The 19944-nt window shown below is 56.1% G+C and overlaps 1 protein-coding gene across 3 annotated transcripts; it reads right to left on the minus strand.

The window, feature by feature from the left end:
• Window positions 1–426: 426 nt before the first annotated feature.
• On the minus strand, window positions 427–19176 carry LOC139586600 (palmitoyl thioesterase CPT1C-like). 3 transcript variants are annotated; one of them, XM_071420157.1, is made up of 10 exons: window positions 18979–19176; window positions 16537–16674; window positions 14820–14941; window positions 12003–12165; window positions 9260–9361; window positions 7483–7620; window positions 5991–6068; window positions 4062–4169; window positions 2399–2484; window positions 427–817 (listed from the first exon to the last, which is right to left on the minus strand). In XM_071420157.1, exons 2-10 carry the CDS (start codon window positions 16672–16674, stop codon window positions 736–738), a joined length of 1017 nt encoding a protein of 338 aa, XP_071276258.1. In that variant the 5' UTR covers window positions 18979–19176; the 3' UTR covers window positions 427–735. The 3 variants fall into 3 exon arrangements, with proteins under 3 accessions (XP_071276258.1, XP_071276259.1, XP_071276257.1); XM_071420158.1 differs by lacking the exon at window positions 427–817 and adding an exon at window positions 921–1005; XM_071420156.1 differs by lacking the exon at window positions 427–817 and adding an exon at window positions 1064–1559.
• Window positions 19177–19944: the final 768 nt, after the last annotated feature.

Below are 19944 nucleotides of genomic sequence, written 5' to 3' on the forward strand. Positions count from 1 at the left end.
CCCCAAAACCCCCAAAAATCCCCCCAAAAATCCCCCAAACCCCCAAATTCCCCCCCAAAAACCCCCAAAATCCCCCCCAAATGCCCCAAAAGCCACCCCGAACCCCCAACCCCCCCCAAATGCCCCAAAACCCCCCCAAATCTCCCCCAAACCCCCAAAATCCCCCAAAACCCCCAAAATCCCCCCAAACCCCCCAAATCCCCCATTCCTGACCTGTCCCCGGCCGTCAGCACCGCGGGGCTCTGCGGCTCCGGGGGGCCGCCCCTCCCCCCCTGTTCCAGAACCTTCTGGAATTGGCGCTGGAGCTCGGGGGGGCTCAGGGGCCGCCCCCGCCCCGCCCCCAGGGGCACCCGGAACAGGCGCCCCCCGAGCAGCACGGCCAGGGCGGGGGCACCCCCAGAATGGCGCAGGCGGTCTGGGGACACAGGGACACGTCAGGGACACCCCCAAAATGGGGCAGATGGGCTGGGGGCACAGGGACACGTCAGGGACACCCCCAAAATGGCTGAGATGGGCTGGGGGCACAGGGACACGTCAGGGACACCCCCAAAATGGGGCAGATGGGCTGGGGGCACAGGGACACGTCAGGGGGGGACCCCAAAATGGGGCAGATGGGCTGGGGGCACAGGGACACGTCAGGGACACCCCAAAAATGGGGCAGATGGGCTGGGGGTACAGGGACACGTCAGGGACACCCCAAAAATGGGGCAGATGGGCTGGGGGTACAGGGACACGTCAGGGACACCCCAAAATGGGGCAGGCGGTCTGGGGGTACAGGGACAGGTCAGGGGGGGACCCCAAAAATGGGGCAGGCGGTCTGGGGGTACAGGGACAGGTCGGGGACACCCCAAAAATGGGGCAGCCGGGCTGGGGGTACAGGGACACGTCAGGGACACCCCCAAATGGCTCAGATGGGCTGGGGGCACAGGGACACGTCAGGGACACCCCCAGAATGGGGCAGATGGGCTGGGGACACAGGGACACCCCCAGAATGGCGCAGGCGGTCTGGGGGTACAGGGACACGTCAGGGACACCCCAAAATGGGGCAGGCGGTCTGGGGACACAGGGACAGGTCAGGGGGGGACCCCGAAATGGGGGCAGATGGGCTGGGGACACAGGGACACGTCAGGGACACCCCAAAAATGGGGCAGCCAGGCTGGGGGCACAGGGACACGTCAGGGACACCCCCAAAATGGCTGAGATGGGCTGGGGACACAGGGACACGTCAGGGACACCCCCAGAATGGGGCAGGCGGTCTGGGGGTACAGGGACACGTCAGGGACACCCCAAAAATGGGGCAGCCGGGCTGGGGACACAGGGACACCCCCAAAATGGGGCAGCCAGTCTGGGGGTACAGGGACACGTCAGGGGGGGACCCCAAAAATGGCTGAGATGGGACACGTCAGGGACACCCCCAAAATGGCTGAGATGAGCTGGGGACACAGGGACACCCCCAAAATGGGGCAGCCGGTCTGGGGACACAGGGACACGTCAGAGACACCCCAAAAATGGCTGAGATGGGACACGTCGGGGGGGACCCCAAAAATGGCGCAGGCGGTCTGGGGGTACAGGGACACGTCAGGGACACCCCCAAAATGGGGCAGATGGGCTGGGGGCACAGGGACACGTCAGGGGGGACCCCGGAGCCGGGAGGGGGGGTTTGGGGGTGCCCAAAGGGGATTTGGGGGGATTTGGGGGGGTCCCAAGGGGGTTTGAGAGGTTCCAGAGGGGGTTTGGGGGGGTCTGAAAGGGATTTTGGGGGAGAACTGGGGGAAATTTGGGGGGTCCAAAGGGGATTTAGGGGTCCCAAAAGGGATTTTGGGGTGTCCAGGGCAGATTTTGGGGGTCCCAGGGGAGGAAAGGGGAGAGGGGAACGTCGGGGGGGACCCCAAACCCAGGAGGGAGAGGTTGGGGGGTCCCAAGGGGATTGGGGGAGGGTCCCAAAGGGGGTTTGGGGGGTTCCAAAGGGGATTTGGGGGGTCTCAAAAGGATTTGGGGGGTTTGAAAGGGATTTTTGGGGGGTCCCAAAGGGGATTTGGGTGGTCCCAAGGGGGTTTGGGGGAGTCCCAGGGGGGTCCCAAAGGGGATTTGGGGGGTCCCAAAATGGATTTGAGAGGTTCCAAAGGGATTTTGGGGGGGAACTGGGGGAAATTTGGGGGGTCCCAGGTGGAGTTTGGGGGTCCCAAGGAGGGAAAAGGGGGAAATTTGGGGATCCCAAAAGGGATTTGGGGGTGCCAGGGGGAGAACTGGGGGAAATTTGGGGGTCCCAGAATGTCCCAGGTGGAATTTGGGGGGAGTTTTGGGGGTCCTGGTAGATTTGGGGGAAGTTTTGGGGTTCCTGGGTGGGATTTTGGGGAGGATTTTGGGTTTTTTTGGGGTTTTTTTGGGGGCTCCGTACCCCGGTGCTCGCCCGGGATCCGCGTGGGTGTCAAAGAGCCGCTCGTACTGAGCCGAGCACGTGGGCAGGGACCCCCGGAACAGCACCTGGGGACCCCAAAAACAGCCAAAGTCACCCCAAAATCACCCCAAAACCAACCCTAAGTCAGCCTCAAAATCAGCCTAAAGTCAGCCCCAAAATCACCCCAAACTCACCCCTAAAATTACCCCAAAATCAGCCAAAATCAGCCCCAAAGTCACCCCAAAACCAACCCTAAGTCAGCCCTAAAATCACCCCTAAAATAACCCCAAAATCACCCCAAAAAACAACCCAAAATCAACCCTAAGTCAGCCTCAAAATCAGCCTGAAGTCACCCCTAAAATTACCCCAAAATCACCCCAAAATCAACTCAAAATCAGCCTAAAGTCACCCCTAAAATTACCCCAAAATCAGCCCCAAATCAACCCTAAGTCAGCCCTAAAATTACCCCAAAGTCACCCCCAAACCACCCCAAAGTCACCCCCAAACCAACCCAAAATTCAGCCTCTAAATCAGCCCTAAAATCACCCCTAAAATTACCCCAAAGTTACCCCAAAAGCAGAACCCAAACCACCTCAAATCCCCCTCCCAGGACCCCAAAATTCCCCTTTTAAACCCCAAATCCTTTCCAGGACCCCAAATTCCCCTTTTCCACCCCAAATTTCCCCCTTTCCACCCCAAATTTCCCCATTTCCCCCCCAAATTTCCCCTTTTTCCCAAATTTCCCCTTTTCCCCCAAATTTCCCCTTTTCCCCCAAATTTCCCATTTCCCCCCAAATTTCCCCTTTTTCCCCCAAATTCCCCCCCAAATTTCCCCTTTTCCCCCCAAATTTCCCCTTTTCCATCCCAAATTTCCACCCCAAATTTCCCATTTTTTCACCCCAAATTTCCCCTTTTCCACCCCAAATCCCTTCCCAGGACCCCAAATTCCCCTTTTCCACCCCAAATTTCCCCCTTTCCACCCCAAATTTCCCCATTTCCCCCCAAATTTCCCCTTTTTCCCCAAATTTCCCCTTTTCCCCCAAATTTCCCCTTTACCCCCCAAATTTCCCATTTCCCCCCAAATTTCCCCTTTTTCCCCCAAATTCCCCCCCAAATTTCCCCTTTTCCCCCCAAATTTCCCCTTTTCCATCCCAAATTTCCACCCCAAATTTCCCATTTTTTCACCCCAAATTTCCCCTTTTCCACCCCAAATCCCCTCCCAGGACCCCAAATTTCCCCTTTCCACCCCAAATTTCCACCCCAAATTTCCCCTTTCCCCCCCAAATTCCCCCCCAAATTTCCCCTTTTCCCCCCAAATTTCCCCTTTTCCCCCAAATTTCCCCTTTTCCCCCCAAATTTCCCCTTTTCCCCCAAATTTCCCCTTTTCCCCCCAAATTTCCCCTTTTCCCCCAAATTTCCCCTTTACCCCCCAAATTTCCCCTTTTCCCCCCAAATTTCCCCTTTTCCATCCCAAATTTCCACCCCAAATTTCCCCTTTTTCCCCCAAATTTCCCATTTTTTTCACCCCAAATTTTCCCTTTTCCACCCCAAATCCCCTCCCAGGACCCCAAATTTCCCCTTTCCCCCCCAAAATTCCCCTTTCCCCCCCAAATTTCCCATTTTTCACCCAAATTTCCCCAATTTCCCCCCAATTTTGGCTCACGGGGGGCAGGGCCCCTCCCCTCACGAGGCTCCGGAACCTCAGGAAGGCGAAGGCGACGTTGGCGGCTCTGGCGGCCGGGACCCGCGAGGGCGGCGCCCCCAAAAGGTCCTGGGGGGACCCCAAAATCAGAACCCAAAATTTGGGGGGGGGCGGAGCCTCAGGCACCCCCCAAAATCCCAAATTTGGGCAGAAAAAACCTCAAATTTGGGGGGAAAAAAACCCAAAAAAATCCTAAAAATGGAGGGGAAGGGACCCCAACCCCACTAAAATTGAGACCAAAGGGTCCTGGGGGGACCCCAAAATCAGAACCCAAAATTTGGGGGGGGCGGAGCCTCAGCCACCCCCCAAAATCCCAAATTTGGGGGACAAAACCTCAAATTTGGGGGGAAAAAACCCAAAAAATGGAGGGGAAGAGACCCCAACCCCACTAAAATTGAGACCAAAGGGTCCTGGGGGACCCCAAAATCAGAACCCAAAATTTGGGGGGGGCGGAGCTTCAGGCACCCCCCAAAATCCCAAATTTGGGGAGAAAAAACCCCAAAAATCCTAAAAATGGAGGGTAAGGGACCCCAATCCCATTAAAATTGACAGCAAAAAGTCCTGGGGGGACCCCAAAATCTGAACCCAAAATTTGGGGGGGGCGGAGCCTCAGCCACCCCCCAAAATCCCAAATTTGGGGGACAAAACCTCAAATTTGGGGGGAAAAACCCCCAAAAATCCTAAAAATTGACATTGAAGGACCCCAACCCCACTAAAATTGAGACCAAAAGGTCCTGGGGGACCCCAAAATCTGAACCCAAAATTTGGGGGGGTCAGAGCTTCACCCACCCCCCCCAAAATCCCAAATTCCCCCAAATTTGGGGGGAAAATCCCAAAAATGGAGGGTAAGGGACCCAAACCCCATTAAAATGGAGGGGAAATGACCCCAAAGGGTCCTGGGGGGGACCCCAAAATCAGAACCCCAAAATCTGGGGGGGGGCAGAGCCTCACACACCCCCCCCCCAAAGCCCGAATTTGGGGTTAAAACCCCAAAAATGGAGGGGAAGAGACCCCAACCCCACTAAAATTGAGACCAAAAGGTCCTGGGGGACCCCAAAATCAGAACCCAAAATTTGGGATTTTTTGGGGGGGTTTGGGGAGGATTTTTGGGGGTTTTTGGGGTTTTTTTTAGGGGTTTTGGGGTTTTTTGGGGGGTTTTTTTTAGGGGGTTTGAGGGTTTTTTTGGGGGCGTTTGGGGGTATTTTTTTGAGTTTTCTTTGGAGGCTTTTTGGGGTTTTTTTGGGCGTTTTTTGGGTTTTTTTGGGGGGGGGTTTGGGTTTTTTTGGGGGGCGTTTGGGGGTATTGTTTTGAGTTTTCTTTGGAGGCTTTTGGGGTTTTTTTTTAGGTTTTATTTGGGTTTTTTTGGGGGGGATTTTTGGGCCTTTTTTTGGGTTTTTTTAGGGGGTTTTGGGTTTAATTTGGGGTTTTTGGGGGGGATATTTGGGGGGTTTTTTTGGGTTTTTTTTGGGGGGGGTTGGGATTCTTTGTGGGTTTTTTGGGGTTTTTTTTGGGTTTTATTTGGGTTTTTTGGGGGGGATTTTTGGGTTTTTTGGGGGTTTTTTGGGTTTTTTTTTGGTTTTTTTTAAGGGGGTTTTGGGGTTTTTTGGGGTTTTTTTGGGTTTTATTTGAGGGGTTTTTGGGGGTTTTTTGGGTTTTTTTTAGGGGGTTTTGGGATTTTTTGGGGTTTTTTTTTTGTTTTTTTTGGGGGGGGGTTGGGTTTTTTTTAGGGGGTTTTTTTAGGGTTTTTTTGGGGGTTTTTTTGGTGTTTTTTTGGGGGTTTTTTGGGGTTTTTTGGGTTTTTTTTTGGGGGGGGATTTTGGGGTTTTTTTTAGGATTTTTGGGGTTTTTGGGTTATTTTTTTGGGGGGGTTCCCCATTTTGGGGGGCTCACCATGAGGTAGTAGCTGCCCGTGCTGGGGAGGGGTCCCCGAGCCCCCAAGTGCAGCTGCTCCTCCCAGAGCTCACTCAGCTGGGGGGGACACAGGATTGGGGACCCCAAAAACCCAAAAATCCACCGGGACAGCCCAAAATCCACCCGGGACACCCCAAAATCCACCCGGGACACCCCAAAACTGCAGAAACCCCAAAATCCGCCTGGGACACCCCAAAATCCGCCTGGGACACCCCAAAACTGCCAGAAACCCCAAAATCCCCCCCAAATTCCTGCTCAGGACCCCGAAATCTCCAAAGATCCCACCCAAAATCCCACAGTCCCCCCAAAATTCCCCACAGGACCCCTCAGATCCCCTCAAATCCTCCCCAGGACCCCCAAAATCCACCCCAAATCCCCTCAAATCGCCCCTGGACCCCCTCAAAATCACCCCAAATCCCCCAAAATGGCCCCAGAACTCCCCAAATTCCTCCCAGGACCCCTAAATCTCCTCCAAATTCCCACCCAGCCTCCCCCAAATCTCTCCAGGACCCCCCAAATTCCCCCCAAATCCTCTCAAATCCTCCAGGACCCCCCAGATCCCCCCAAATCCCCCAGTTCCCCCTGGACCCCTCAAATCCCCTCAAATCCCCCCAGGACCCCCCAAATCCCATCAAGTTCCCCCCAAAACTCCTCCAGGACCCCCCAAATCCCCCCAGATCCCCCCCAGGACCCCCCAAATTCCCCCAAATCCCCCCCAAATCCCCCCTGGACCCCCCAAACTCCCCCAGGACTCCCCAAATCCCCCCCAGGACCCCTCAAAATGCCCCAGGACCCCCCAAATCCCCCCCAAATCCCCCAAATTCCCCCCAGGACCCCCCAAATTCCCCAAATCCCCCCCAAATCCCCCCGGACCCCCCAATATCCCCCCCAAATCCTCTCAAATCCCCCCCAAAATCCTTCCAGGCCCCCCAAAGTGCCCTAGGACCCCCCAGGACCCCCCAGGACCCCCAAATCCCCCCCAAATCCTCTCAAATCCCCCCAAATCCCCCCAGGACCCCCCAAATCCATCAAGTTCCCCCCAAAACTCCTCCAGGACCCCCCAAATCCCCTCAAATCCCCCCAGGACCCCCCAAATCCCCCCCAAATCCTCTCAAATCCCCCAGGACCCCCGAATCCCCCCAGGACCCCCCCAAAGTGCCCCAGGACCCCCCCAATCCCCCCAATCCCCAACCCCAAATCCCCCCCAAATCCCCCCAGGACCCCCCCAAAGTGCCCCAGGCCCCCCAAAATCCCCCCAGATCCCCCCTAGGACTCCCCAGGACCCCCCAAATCCCCCCAATCCCCCTAAATCCCCCTCAAACCCCCCCAAATCCCCCCAAAACCCCTCCCAGGACCCCCCAAATCCCCCCAAATCCCCCCAAATCCTCTCAAATCCCCCAGGACCCCCAAATCCCCCCAAATTCCCCCCAAATCCCCCCAGGACCCCCCAATCCCCCCCAGTCCCCCTCACGTAAGCGGGCAGGGCCCAGCCCCGCAGGCGCAGCCACCGCTGCAGTCGGGTCCGGGGCCCCCCAAGAAGCTGCGGGCGAGGGGGGGCAGCCCCTCCCCCACCCCCCCCCGGGCCCAGCCCCTGCAGGGACTCCACGGCCTGGGGGAGGGGCGGGAAATGGGGAAAATGGGGGGAAATGGGGGAAATGGGGGGAAAAAGGGAAATAAGGGAAAAAAAGGGGAATGAGGGGAAAAAGGGGGAAAAAAGGGAAATGAGGGGAAAAAGGGAAATAAGGGGGAAAAAGGGAAAAAAAAGGGAAATAAGGGAAATAAGGGAAATAAGGGGAAAAAGGGAAAAAAGGGAAATAAAGGGAAAAAAGGGAAAAAAAGGGAAATAAGGGAAATAAGGGAAAAAAACAACAAAAGGGGAATAAGGGAAATAAGGGAAAAAATGGAAATAAGGGAAATAAGCGGAAAAAGGGAAAAAAAGGGAAATAAGGGAAAAAAAGGGAAAAAAGGGAAATAAGGGAAAAAAGGGGAAATAAGGGAAAAAAAGGGAAATAAGGGGGAAAAAGGGAAAAAAGGGAAAAAAAGGGGAAAAAGGGAAAAAAAAGGTAAATAAGGGAAATAAGGGGAAAAAGGGAAATAAGGGAAAAAAAAGAGAAATAAGGGGAAAAAAAGGGAAATAAGAGAAAAAAAAGAAATAAGGTAAAAAAAAAGGGAAATAAGGTGAAAAAAGGGAAAAAAGGGAAAAAAGGGGAAAAAGGGAAATAGGGGAAAAAAGGGGAAAAAGGGAAAAAAGGGGAAAAAAGGGAAATAAGGGAAATGAGGTAAAAAAAAGGAAATGAGGGAAAAAAGGGAAAAAAAGGGAAAAAAAGGGAAATAAGAGAAAAAAAGAAATAAGGTAAAAAAAAGGGAAATAAGGTGAAAAAAGGGAAAAAAGGGAAAAAAAGGGAAATGAGGGAAAAAAGGGAAATGAGGGAAAAAAAGGGAAAAAAGGGGAAAAAAGGGAAAAAAGGGAAATAAGGGAAAAAAAGGGAAAAAAGGGAAATGAGGTAAAAAAAGGGAAAAAAGGCAAATAAGGGGAAAAAAGGGGAAAAGAGGGAAATGAGGGAAAAAGGGGAAATGAGGGAAAACAAGGGAAAAAAGGGAAATAAGGGAAAAAAAGGGAAATGAGGGGAAAAAGGGAAAAAAAGGGAAATAAGGGAAAAAAAACAACAAAAGGGGAATAAGGAGAAAAAAGGGAAATAAGGGGAAAAAGGGAAATAAGGGAAAAAAGGGGAAAAAAGGGAAATAAGGGAAATGAGGGGAAATAAGGGAAAAAAGGGAAAAAAAACTCAGAACCCAAGAAAAATCCATCCAGGGACCCCAAAAATCCACCCAGAGACCCCAAAACCGCCCCAAAAACCTCCCCCAAAACCCCCAAAATCCCAGAAAAATCCACCCAGGGACCCCAAAATCCTCAAAAAAACCCCCCCAAAACCCAGAAAAATCCACCCAAGGACCCCAAAAAATCCACCCAGGGACCCCAAAAAATCCACCCAGGGACCCCAAGACCCCAAAGAAACCCCCAAACCCCCCAAATCCCAGAAAAGTCCACCCAGAAACCCCAAAACCACCCCAAAACCCTCAAAAAAAACCCCCCAAATCCTCAGAAAAATCCACCCAGGGACCCCAAAACCACCCCAAAAAAAACCCAAAAAATCCCAAAAAATCCCAGACCCCCCCAGACCCCCCCAGACCCCCCCAGGGACCCCCAGCCCCCCCCAGCCCCCCCCGGTTCCGCCCCTCCCCCGCACCTGGCGCACGGTCTCGCCCAGGGGGGGGAGGGGCAGCGCGGGCAGCGCCCCCTGGAGGCTGCGGAGCCCCGGGCGGCGCCCGCAGAACATCCGGACCAGGGCCTGGGAGACACCGAAATAACCCAAATTAACCCCAAAATAACCCCAAAATAACCCCAAAATAACATCACAGACACCCCAAACACTGCCCCAAAAACTGCCCAAAATCAGCCCAAAATTAGCCCAAAAACACCTCCCAGACAACATCCGGACCAGGGCCTGGGAGACACCGAAATAACCCAAAATTAACCCCAAAATAACCCTAAAATAACCCTAAAATAACCCAAAAATAACCCAAAAACTGCCCTGAAATTAACCCAAAAACACCCCCAAAACTGCCCCAAAAACTGCCCAAAATTAACCCAAAAACACCTCCCAGAGAACATCCGGACCAGGGCCTGGGAGACACCGAAATAACCCAAAATTAACGGGAAAATAACCCCAAAATAACCCTAAAATAACCCCAAAATAACATCACAGACACCCCAAACACTGCCCCAAAAACTGCCCAAAATCAGCCCAAAAACTGCCCCAAAATTAACCCCAAATTAACCCAAAAACACCTCCCAGAGAACATCCGGACCAGGGCCTGGGAGACACCGAAATAACCCAAATTAACGGGAAAATAACCCAAAAATAACCCCAAAATAACCCTAAAATAACATCACAGACACCCCAAAAACTGCCCCGAAATCAGCCCAAAATTAACCCAAAAACACCTCCCAGAGAACATCCGGACCAGGGCCTGGGAGACACCGAAATAACCCAAAATTAACGGGAAAATAACCCAAAAATAACATCACAGACACCCCAAACACTGCCCCAAAAACTGCCCCAAAAACTGCCCCAAAATTAACCCAAAAACTGCTCCAAAATTAACCCAAAAACTGCCCCAAAATTAACCCCAAAATTAACCCAAAAACACCTCCCAGAGAACATCCGGACCAGGGCCTGGGGTACCGCAATAACCCCAAATTAACGGGAAAATAACCCAAAAACTGACCCGAAATAACGCCACAGACACCCCAAAAACTGCCCCAAAATAACATCACAGACACCCCAAAAACTGCCCCAAAATCAGCCCAAAAACTGCCCCAAAATTAACCCAGAATTAACCCAAAAACACCTCCCAGAGACCATCCGGACCAGGGCCTGGGATGCACGGAAAATGCAGAGATTGACCCCAAAAATAACCCCAAAATAACACCAAAGACACCCCAAAAACTGCCCCAAAAATAACCCGAAAATAACCCAAAAACTGCCCTGAAATTAACCCAAAATCAGCCCAAAATTAACCAAAAATTAACCCAAAAACACCTCCCAGAGAACATCCGGACCAGGGCCTGGGATACCCGAAAATGCAGAGATTGACCCCAAAAATAACTCAAATTAACCCGAAAATAACCCCAAAATAACACCACAAACACCCCAAAATTAACCCAAAATTACCCCAAAATTAACCCTAAATAACCCCAAATCCCCCCCAAACCCCCTCAAACTGCCCCCAGGACCCCCCAAATCCTTCCCCAAATCCCCCCAAATCCCCCTGGGGACCCCCTCGTACCACCCAGAGCCAAGGGGAGGGGTCCAGGCCTACCCGGGGCTCCCCGGGTGCCCCCCAGGAGCCCCCAAATCCCCCCAAATCCCCCCAAATCCCCCCAAACCCCCCCCCAGGTACCATCCAGAGCCTCGGGGGGGGTCCGGGCCCGGCCAGGGCGCCCGCGGTGCCCCCCAGGAGCCCCCAAATCCCCTCAAAATCCCCCCAAATCCCCCCCAAATCCACCCCAAATCCCCTCAGGACCCCCCAAATCCCCCCCAAAATCCCCCCAGGACCCCCCAAACCCCGTCAATTCCCCCCCTGGGACCCCCATGTACCAGCCAGAGCCGTGGGGGGGGTCCGGGCCCGGCCAGGGCCCCCGCGGTGCCCCCCAGGAACCCCCAAATCCCCTCAAAATCCCCCCAAATCCCCCCTGGGACCCCCAGGATCCCCCAGATCCCCCCAAATCCCCCCCAATCCCCCCAAATCCACCCCAAATCCCCCCAGCACCCCCCAAATCCCCCCCAAATCCCCCCCAAATCCCCCCAGAACCCCCCAAATCCCCCCAGGACCCTCCCAGGACCCCCCAAATCCTCCCCAAATCCCCCCAGATCCCCCCCAAACCCCCCAAATCTCCCCAATCCCCCTCAATTTCCCCCCCGTACCAGCCAGAGGTGCAGGGGCGGTCCCGGCCTGCCCAGGGCCCCGCCGGTGCCCCCCAGGAGCCCCCAAATCCACCCCAAATCCCCCCCAAATTCCCCCAAATCCCCCCAGGACCCCCCAAATCTCCCCAGTTCCCCCCAGTACCATCCAGAGCCTCGGGGGGGCTCCGGGCCCAGCCAGGGCGCACCCAGTGCCCCCCAGGAGCCCCCAAATCCCCTCAAAATCCCTCCAAATCCCCCCAAATCCCCCCAGGACCCCCCAATTCCCCCCCTGGGACCCCCCCTGTACCATCCAGAGGCGTGGGGGGGGTCCGGGCCCGGCCAGGGCGCCCCCGGTGCCCCCCAGGACCCCCCAAATCCCCCCCAGATCCCCCCAAATTCACCCCAAATCCCCCCAGGATCCCCCAAATTCCCCCCAAATTCCCCCAAATCCACCCCAAATCCCCCCCAAATTCCCCCAAATCCCCCCAGGACCCCCCAAATCTCCCCAAATCCCCCCCTGTACCATCCAGAGCCTCGGGGGGGGTCCGGGCCCGGCCAGGGCGCCCCCGGTGCCCCCCAGGAGCAGGCGCAGCCCCAGGCGCAGCATCAGCCCCAGCAGCAGCCACAGCCCCGAGGAGAAGAGGAGCAGGGCCAGGGGCGCCCGCAGAGACACCGGCACCAGGGGGCTGCAAAAAGGGACATGGGGAGCCTAAAAATGGACATGGGGACCCCAAAAATGGATCCAGGGAGCCCAAAAATGGACACCGGCACCAGGGGGCTGCAGGAAAGGGACATGGGGAGCCTAAAATGGACATGGGGAGCCCAAAAATGGAACCAGGGAGCCCCAAAAATGGAAATGGGGAGCCCAAAAATGGATCCAGGGACCCCAAAAATGGACACCGGCACCAGGGGGCTGCAAAAAGGGACATGGGGAGCCCGAAATGGAACCAGGGAGCCCAAAAATGGAACCAGGGAGCCCCAAAAATGGAACCAGGGAGCCCAAAAATGGATCCAGGGACCCCAAAAATGGACACCGGCACCAGGGGGCTGAAAAAAGGGACATGGGGACCCGAAAATGGACATGGGGAGCCCAAAAATGGACATGGGGAGCCCAAAAATGGATCCAGGGAGCCCAAAAATGGAACCAGGGACCCCAAAAATGGATCCAGGGAGCCCAAAAATGGAACCAGGGAGCCCAAAAATGGAACCAGGGAGCCCAAAAATGGACATGGGGACCCCAAAAATGGAACCAGGGACCCCAAAAATGGATCCAGGGAGCCCAAAAATGGAACCAGGGAGCCCAAAAATGGATCCAGGGAGCCCAAAAATGGATCCAGGGAGCCCAAAAATGGACACCGGCACCAGGGGGCTGCAAAAAGGGACATGGGGAGCCTAAAATGGACATGGGGACCCCAAAAATGGACATGGGGAGCCCAAAAATGGACACCGGCACCAGGGGGCTGCAAAAAGGGACATGGGGAGCCCCAAAATGGACATGGGGAGCCCAAAAATGGACATGGGGACCCCAAAAATGGAAATGGGGAGCCCAAAAATGGATCCAGGGACCCCAAAAATGGACATGGGGAGCCCAAAAATGGACATGGGGAGCCCAAAAATGGATCCAGGGAGCCCAAAAATGGACATGGGGACAACAAAATGGACATGGGGAGCCCAAAATGGACATGGGGACCCCAAAAATGGACATGGGGAGCCCACAAAATGGAACCAGGGACCCCAAAAATGGATCCAGGGACCCCAAAATGGAACCAGGGAGCCCAAAAATGGAACCAGGGACACCAAAAATGGATCCAGGGAGCCCAAAAATGGACACCGGCACCAGGGGGCTGCAAAAAGGGACATGGGGAGCCTAAAATGGAACCAGGGAGCCCAAAAATGGAACCAGGGAGCCCAAAAATGGACATGGGGACCCCAAAAATGGAACCAGGGACACCAAAATGGACACCGGCACCAGGGGGCTGCAGGAAAGGGACACGGGGAGCCCAAAAATGGACATGGGGACCCCAAAAATGGAAATGGGGAGCCCAAAAATGGATCCAGGGAGCCCAAAAATGGAACCAGGGAGCCCAAAAATGGACACGGGGACCCTGAAAATGGACACCGGGACCAGGGGGCTGCAGGAAAGGGACATGGGGACCCTAAAAATGGAACCAGGGACCCCAAAAATGGACATGGGGAGCCCAAAATGGAACCAGGGAGCCCAAAAATGGACATGGGGACACCAAAAATGGACACCGGCACCAGGGGGCTGCAGGAAAGGGACACGGGGAGCCCAAAAATGGATCCGGGGACCCCAAAATGGACACGGGGACCCCAAAATTGATCCAGGGACCCCAAAAATGGAACCAGGGACCCCAAAATGGACATGGGGACACCAAAAATGGACACCAGCACCAGGGGGCTGCAGGAAAGGGACACGGGGAGCCCAAAATGGAACCAGGGACCCCAAAAATGGAACCAGGGACCCCAAAAATGGAACCAGGGACCCCCAAAAATGGACACCGGCACCAGGGGGCTGCAAAAATGGATCCAGGGACCCCAAAATGGAACCAGGGACCCCAAAATGGACCCGGGGACCCCCAAACCCCACCCAAGACCACCAAAAATCCACCCAGGAACCCCAAACCCCACCTGAAACCCCCCCCAATTTCTGGGGTTCTCCCCTTTTCCCCCCTTCCCCAATAATTTGAGAAATTTTGGGGGACCCTCCCCCAGGTTTTGGGTCCCCCCCCGCCCCGGTTTTGGGGACCCCCCGCCAGGTTTTGGACCCTCCCAGTTTTGGGGTCCAGCCCCAGGTTTTGGGTCCCCCCCCCCCCCAGGTTTGGGGTCCCCCAGGTTTTGGGTTCCCCCCCCCAGGTTTTGGGTTCCCCCCCGATTTTTGGGGTCCCCCCTTCCCGGTTTTGGGGTCCCCCTTCCCGGTTTTGGGTCCCCCCCAGTTTTGGGGTCCCCCCTTCCCGGTTTTGGGCCCCCCCCCCCGGTTTTGGGGTCCCTCCCCGCTTTTGGGGTCCCCCTCCCCCAGGTTTGGGGTCCCCCCCGGTTTTGGGGTCCCCTCCCCCCGGTTTTGAGGCCCCCCCCGGTTTTGGGGTCCCCCCCAGGTTTGGGGTCCCCCCCTCCCCCAGGTTTTGGGTCCCCCCTCGGTTTTGGGAACCCTCCCAGGTTTGGGGTCCCCCCTCCAGGTTTTGGGTCCCCCCCTCCCTGGTTTTGGGGTCCCACCCCCAGGTTTTGGGTCCCCCCTTCCCGTTTTTGGGGTCCCCCCTCCCCGTTTTTGGGGTCCCCCCCCGGTTTTTGGGGTCCCCCTCCCCGTTTTTGGGGTCCCCCTTACCTGTGGGGCAGCCCCCGGGTCAGGGCCCCCACCAGCCCCAGGGAGGGGTCGAGTCCGGCGGCCTCGCAGAGCCCAACGGCACCCCCCAAAAACAGCCACGCCCTGGGGCCCGCGGGGTGCACCTGGGAACCCCAAAAATCACATTGGGACCCCAAAAATCGGCTTGGGGACCCCAAAAATCGGCTTGGGGACCCCAAAAAACCCCAAAATCCACCCCAAAAAACCCCAAAATTCACCAAAATCACCCCCAAACCCCCCCCCAAAAACAGCCACGCCCTGGGGCCCGCGGGGTGCACCTGGGGACCCCAAAAATCACATTGGGACCCCAAAAAACCCCAAAATCCACCCCAAAAAACCCAAAATCCACCCCAGAAACCCCAAAATCACCCCCAAAACCCCCCAGAAACAGCCACGCCCTGGGGCCTCTGCAGGGTGCATCTGGGGGACCCCAAAATCACATTGGGACCCCAAAAATCACTTTTGGGGGACCCCAAAAATCGGCTTGGGAACCCCAAAAAACCCCAAAATCCACCCAAAAAACCCAAAAATCCACCCCAAAAAACCCAAAATTCACTAAAATCACCCCCAAAACCCCCCCCAAAAACAGCCACGCCCTGGGGCCCGCAGGGTGAATCTGGGGCACCCCAAAAATCACTTTTGGGGGACCCCAAAATTCACATTTAGACCCCAAAATCGGCTTGGGAACCCCCAAAAATCCACACTGGGACCCCAAAACCAAACATGAGACCCCAATTTTTGGGTCCCCCCCTCCCCAATTTTGGACTTCTCCATCCCAATTTCAGCCCCCCCCCTCAATTCCAGCTCCCCCCACCCCAATTTCAGGATCCCCCTCCCCATTTTGGGTGCCCCCTGTCCCCATTTCAGGATCCCCGTCCCCATTTTTGGGTCCCCCCGTGCCCGTTTCGGGGTCCCCCGTCCCCATTTTGGGGTCCCCTCCCCATTTCAGGATCCCCCGTGCCCATTTCGGGGTCCCCATGCCCGTTTTGGGGTCTCCCCTTCCCCATTTTGGGGTCCTCCCTCCCCATTTTTGGGTCCCCCCGTCCCAATTTCGGGTCCCCCTCCCCATTTTTGGGTCCCCTGTCCCCATTTTGGGTTGCCCTGGTCCCCATTTTGGGGTCCCCCTCCCCATTTTTGGGTCCCTGTGCCCGTTTTTGGGGTCCCCCCCGCCCCAATTTCAGGATCCCCCTCCCCATTTTTGGGTCCCCCCTCCCCATTTTTGGGGTCCCCTCCCCATTTCAGGATCCCCCTCCCCATTTTTGGGTCCCCGTCCCCGTTTTTGGGGTCCCCGTGCCCGTTTTGGGTCCCCCGTGCCCGTTGTGGGATGCCCTCCCCATTTTTGGGTCCCCGTGCCCGTTTCGGGGTCCCCCCGTCCCCGTTTTTGGGGTCCCCGTGCCCGTTTTTGGGTCCCCCCCGTCCCCATTTTAGGATCCCCCCTCCCCATTTCGGGATGCCCTCCCCATTTTTGGGTCCCCCCACCCCAATTTCAGGATCCCCGTCCCCATTTTTGGGGTCCCCCCGTGCCCGTTTCGGGGTCCCCCGTCCCCATTTTTGGGTCCCCCCCATCCCCATTTTTGGGTCCCCCGTGCCCGTTTCGGGGTCCCCCCCATCCCCATTTTTGGGTCCCCGTGCCCGTTTTTGGGGTCCCCCTGTCCCCATTTTTGGGTCCCCCGTGCCCGTTTTTGGGGTCCCCCCGTACCCCGACCCTGCGCATTCTCCTCCGTGCCGAGCTCAGGAGGTCCCGGCCCAGGTGCAGCAGCGGCCCCGGGCCCGGGGGGGGCCCCCCTGGAGCCGCCAGGGACCCCCCAAAAGCGGCGACCACGGCGGCCTCGGCCATCTGGGGACACAGAGAGAGAGCCCCAAACATGGGGGACCCCAAATCCAGCCCCAAATCCATTGGGGAACCCCAAACATGGGGGGACCCCAAATCCAGCCCAAAATCCATTGGGGAACCCCAAACCTGGGGGGAGCCCAAATCCAGCCCCCAAATCCAGCCCCGAAATCTACTGGGGAACCCCCAAACATGGGGGAACCCCCAAATCCAGACCCCAAATCCAGACCCCAAACCCAAAATCTGCCACAAAATCCATTGGGGAACCCCAAACCTGGGGGAACCCAAATCCAGCCCAAAATCCAGCCCAAATCCATTGGGAAACCCCCAAATCCAACCCAAAATCTACTGGGGAACCCCAAATCCAGCCCCAAAATCCAGCCCCAAAATCCATTGGGGAACCCCCAAATCCAGCCCAAAATCTACTGGGGAACCCCCAAATCCATTGGGGAACCCCCAAATCCAACCCAAATCTATTGGGGAACCCCAAACCTGGGGGGAGCCCCAAATCCAGCCCAAAATCCAACCCCAAAATCCATCAGGGAACCGCGAAATCTGGGGGGAACCCCCAAATCCAGCCCAAATCTATTGGGGAACCCCCAAATCCAGCCCCGAAATCCAAACGCAAAATCCAAACCCCAAATCTGGGGGGGAACCCCAAATCCAGACCCGAAATCCAGCCCCAAAATCCATTGGGGAACCCCAAATCTGGGGAGGGAACCCCAAAATTCAGCCCCAAAATCCAGCCCGAAATCTACTGGGGAACCCCCAAATCCAGCCCCAAATCCAGCCCCAAAATCCACTGGGGAACCCCCAAATCCAGACCCGAAATCCATCCCAAATCTATTGGGGAACCCCCAAATCCAGCCCTGAAATCCAGGCCTGAAATCCAACCCCAAAATCCATTGGGGAACCCGAAATCTGCCACAAAATCCATTGGGGAACCCCAAATCTGGGCGGGAACCCCGAAATTCAGCCCCAAAATCCATCCCAAATCTATTGGGGAACCCAGAAATCCAGCCCTGAAATCCAAACCCAAAATCCAAACCCCAAATCTGGGGGGGGGAGCCCTGAAATCCAGCCCCAAAATCCAACCCCAAAATCCAAACCCAAAATCCATTGGGGAATCCCGAAATCCAGCTCTGAAATCCAAACCCAAAATCCAAACCCAAAATCCATTGGGGAACCCCAAAATCCAACCCCAAAATCCATTGGGGATCCCCAAATCTGGGGAGGGAATCCCCAAATCCAGCCCTGAAATACAAACCCAAATCCAACTCCAAAATCTGCCACAAAATCCATTGGGGAACCCCAAATCTGGGCGGGGACCCCGAAATTCAGCCCCAAAATCCAGCCCAAATCTATTGGGGAACCCCCAAATCCAGCCCTGAAATCCAAACCCAAAATCCAACCCCAAAATCCATTGGGGAACCCCAAATCTGGGGGGGAACCCCGAAATCCAGCCCCACAGTCCAGCCCCAAATCTATTGGGGAGCCCCGAAATCTACCCCAAAATCTGCCCCCAAATCTGGGGGGGACCCCTAAAATCCAGGCCCAAAATCCATTGGAAAACCCCAAATCCACCCGAGACCCCCAAATTCCCCCCCAAATCCACTTGGGACCCCCCCAAATCCATCGGGGACCCCCAAATTCCCCCCCAATTTCACCTGGGACCCCCCAAATCCATCGGGACCCCCAAATTCCTCCCCCAAATCCACCTGGGACCCCTCAAATTTATCGGGACCACCAAAATCCACCCGGGACCCCCCAAATTCCCCCCCAAATCTATCGGGGACCCCCCAAATTCCCCCCAAATCCATCGGGGATGCCCCAAATTCATCAAAACCCCCAAATTCACCCCCAAATTCACCTGGGACCCTCCAAATTCCACCCGGGACCCCCAAATTCCAACCCAAATCCACCCGGGACCCCCCAAATTCCCCCCCAAATCCATCGGGGACCCCCAAATTCCCCCCCAAGTCCACCCGGGACCCCCAAATTCCCCCCAAATCCATCGGGGATGCTCCAAATTCATCAAAACCCCCAAATTCCCCCCCAAATTCCGCCCCCAACCCCACGAGGACCCCCCTGGAAAATTGGGGACCCCCCCCCCAAAATCCCCTCCCCCCAACCCTTCCCCTCCCCCCCCCCAGGGATGCTCGGCCCCTCCCCCACCCCCGCTCCATCCCCGGGGGGGTTCGATCCGCCCCTCCCCCCCCTCCCGGCAGCCCCCGCGAGGGTCGATTTGGGGGGGGGAGGGGAGGGACCCCCCCAGCCCCTCCCCCACCCCATCCCCTCCCCCCCCCTCACCTTGGGGCTCCCTCCGGATCAAACCATTCCCTGCCCCCGCGGGGGGGGCGCGGACACCCCGAGGGTTCTGGGGGGTCCCCGATGCGATGGGGAGGGGTCACCCCGATTTTGGGGGGGGGTCCGGGAGTCCGGGGGGTCCCCCCGAGGCCGAGGATGCTGCGGAGGAGGCGGGAGCGGCCCCTCCCCCCGCCCCTCCCCCTCAGCCCCTCCCCCTCCCCGGCAGGGGCGGGGCCAGCGAGGGCGAACCCCACCCCCCCCCCCAAAAAATACCTGGGGACCCCCCCAAAATTAATGGGAAACCCCCAAAATTAATGGGAACCATCCCAGAATTTATGGGAAAACCCCAAATTTATGGGCAACCCCCCAAAATTAATGGGAACCATCCCAAAATTAATGGGAACTTCCCAAAATTTATGGGAACCCCCTAAAGTTAATGGGAACTTCCCAAATTTATGGGAACCCCCCAAAGTTAATGGGAACCATCCCAGAATTTATGGGAAAACCCCAAATTTAATGGGAAACCCCCAAAATTAATGGGAACCATCCCAGAATTTATGGGAAAACCCAAAATTTATGGGAACCCCCCAAAGTTAATAGGAACCCCCCCAAAATTAATGGGAACTTCCCAAAATTAATGGGAACCATCCCAGAATTTATGGGGTCCCTCCAAAATTAATGGGAACCTCCCCCAAATTTATGGGAACCATCCCAAAATTAATGGGAACCACCCAAAATTTATGGGAACTTCCCAAATTTATGGGAATCCCCCCCCAAAATAAATGGGAAGATCCCAAATTTATGGGAACCCCCCCCAAAAGTGAGGGGAGCCCCAAATGGTTTGGCCCAAATTTGGGGGGAGGGGCGGAGGGGGGACATTGGGGGGGACATTGGGGACAATGGGGACATTGAGGACATTGGGGGACATTGGGGGACATTGGGGGGACATTGGGGGGACATTGGGGGGGA

The sequence above is a fragment of the Agelaius tricolor genome, unplaced genomic scaffold, assembly GCF_023055355.1.
Source record: "Agelaius tricolor isolate 1412-34295 unplaced genomic scaffold, bAgeTri1.0.p SCAF_126, whole genome shotgun sequence".
NCBI lineage: Eukaryota > Metazoa > Chordata > Aves > Passeriformes > Icteridae > Agelaius > Agelaius tricolor.

What these genes read in the sequence shown, in the direction of transcription:
- LOC139586600 (XM_071420156.1), bottom strand. Translation starts at nt 16,674, where the DNA reads ATGGCCGAGGCCGCCGTGGTCGCCGCTTTTGGGGGGTCCCTGGCGGCT. An exon ending in TGGGCGAGACCGTGCGCCAG is followed by an intron (nt 7,621 to 9,259) that starts GTGCGGGGGAGG and finishes CCCCTCCCCCAG; the next exon opens with GCCGTGGAGTCCCTGCAGGG. An exon ending in GGGGAGGGGCCCTGCCCCCC is followed by an intron (nt 2,485 to 4,061) that starts GTGAGCCAAAAT and finishes TGGGGTCCCCAG; the next exon opens with GTGCTGTTCCGGGGGTCCCT.